At 53.8% G+C, this 1,854-nt stretch overlaps 1 protein-coding gene across 1 annotated transcript; it reads left to right on the top strand.

Annotated features, from left to right (window-relative positions):
• Positions 1-454: 454 nt before the first annotated feature.
• MC3R (melanocortin 3 receptor) lies at positions 455-1,501 on the top strand. The gene has a single exon (XM_061125811.1). The coding sequence runs from the start codon at positions 530-532 to the stop codon at positions 1,499-1,501; it is 972 nt and encodes a 323-aa protein (XP_060981794.1). The 5' UTR covers positions 455-529.
• The last annotated feature ends 353 nt before the right edge of the window (positions 1,502-1,854 follow it).

Here is a 1,854-nt window from a genome sequence, read left to right as displayed (position 1 = left end):
TGGTCATTTCGCCGCTCTGAAGATTAAGTAGGAGTTGTTTGCCTCCAGCCAATGTATAAAAACTGAGTGTTTCCCCCGCACTCCTCACAACAGGTACCACATCCCCTGTCTTGCTATGAAAACTGCTGTAACTGTAGCAGCCAGTGGCTGGTTTTCTTTTCCCAGGTGGGGATGTGAGAGGGGGAAAAAGAGAGAGAGAGAGACAGAAGGAAGGTAAGAAGGGAGAGAGAGAGAGATAAGAGTTTCTCTAAAACTGATCATCCTGGAGAAGCACAGGGAAGTTTTCTGTAAGAATCCAGGCTGACTTTTTCCTCTGTCTCTCGTTCTCTCTCTCTCCGTACCTGTCTCTCTCTCTCTCCATCCTTTTATTCTGGGAAAGAACAAAATCTAAGTGTACACTGGACAAGCATCTAAAACCAGGATCTCGGGGGAGATTTTTTTTTTTTTCTTTCCTGAAAGCAGCAGCAGCAGACACAGCCTCGGGACCCTGCTGGAGCCCCCACTCCAATCAGCCAGCTGTCTGTGAGCGATGAATGCTTCGTGCTGTCTGCACTCAGCTCAACCAATGCTGCCTAACAGCTCAGAGCACATCGCTGCCCCTTCCTTCAGCAACCAGAGCAGCAGCCGCTTCTGCGAGCAGGTCTTCATCAAGCCCGAGGTCTTCCTGGCCCTGGGCATCATCAGCCTGCTGGAAAACATCCTGGTCATCCTGGCTGTGGCCAGGAATGGCAACCTGCACTCCCCCATGTACTTCTTCCTCTGCAGCCTGGCCGTGGCCGACATGCTGGTGAGCGTGTCCAACGCCCTGGAGACCATCATGATCGCCGTGGTCAACAGCGACTACCTGAGGTTGGAGGACCAGTTCATCCAGCACATGGACAACGTCTTCGACTCCATGATCTGCATCTCCCTGGTGGCCTCCATCTGCAACCTCCTGGCCATTGCTGTCGACAGGTACGTCACCATCTTCTACGCACTCCGCTACCACAGCATCATGACCGTGAGGAAGGCACTGGCCCTGATCGTGGCCATCTGGCTGGGCTGCGGCATCTGCGGTGTGGTGTTCATCGTCTACTCCGAGAGCAAGATGGTCATCGTGTGCCTGGTCACCATGTTTCTTGCTATGCTGCTGCTCATGGGCACCCTCTATGTGCACATGCTCCTCTTCGCCCGGCTGCATGTCAAGCGCATCGCCGCGCTGCCACCGGCTGATGGAGCGGCCCCGCAGCAGCACTCCTGCATGAAGGGGGCAGTCACCATCACCATCCTGCTGGGGGTCTTCGTCTTCTGCTGGGCCCCCTTCTTCCTCCACCTCGTCCTCATAATAACCTGCCCCACCAATCCCTACTGCGTCTGCTACACTGCCCACTTCAACACCTACCTGGTCCTCATCATGTGTAACTCCATCATCGACCCGCTGATCTACGCCTTCCGGAGCCTGGAGCTGCGCAACACCTTCAAGGAGATCCTCTGCAGCTGCAATGGCATGAACTTGGGATAAGACGTGGGGCCGTGGCAAGGGTTCTCAGTCTGGTCACTTTCCGCCCTCCAGCTGGCCCAGGTGTTTAGCAACAAGGCAGATAACTACTTATAAGACATAAAAGAAAGTGTTACCAGTCATGATCCTATGTGTCTTTTTGTTTTTAAGCTTGCAGAGAGCCTTTTGTTGAAAGGGGAAAACGGTATATAACAGACTCTCTGAAAGGATGCCTACGTGGGTAAGTCACAAGCTCTGATTTCTCAAATAGTCCCCGGAGGGAATCCATGGAGGCTGCTCTGAGTGCTGTCTGCATTCATTTCCGTGCACCCAGGGTCTTGGACCCCTGCCTGCGCCCTGCTTCCCACCCACTCCTT

Source organism: Dama dama, chromosome 23 (assembly GCF_033118175.1).
Source record: "Dama dama isolate Ldn47 chromosome 23, ASM3311817v1, whole genome shotgun sequence".
Classification (NCBI taxonomy): Eukaryota; Metazoa; Chordata; class Mammalia; order Artiodactyla; family Cervidae; genus Dama; species Dama dama.
This window is presented reverse-complemented; position numbering and strand designations above follow the sequence as displayed.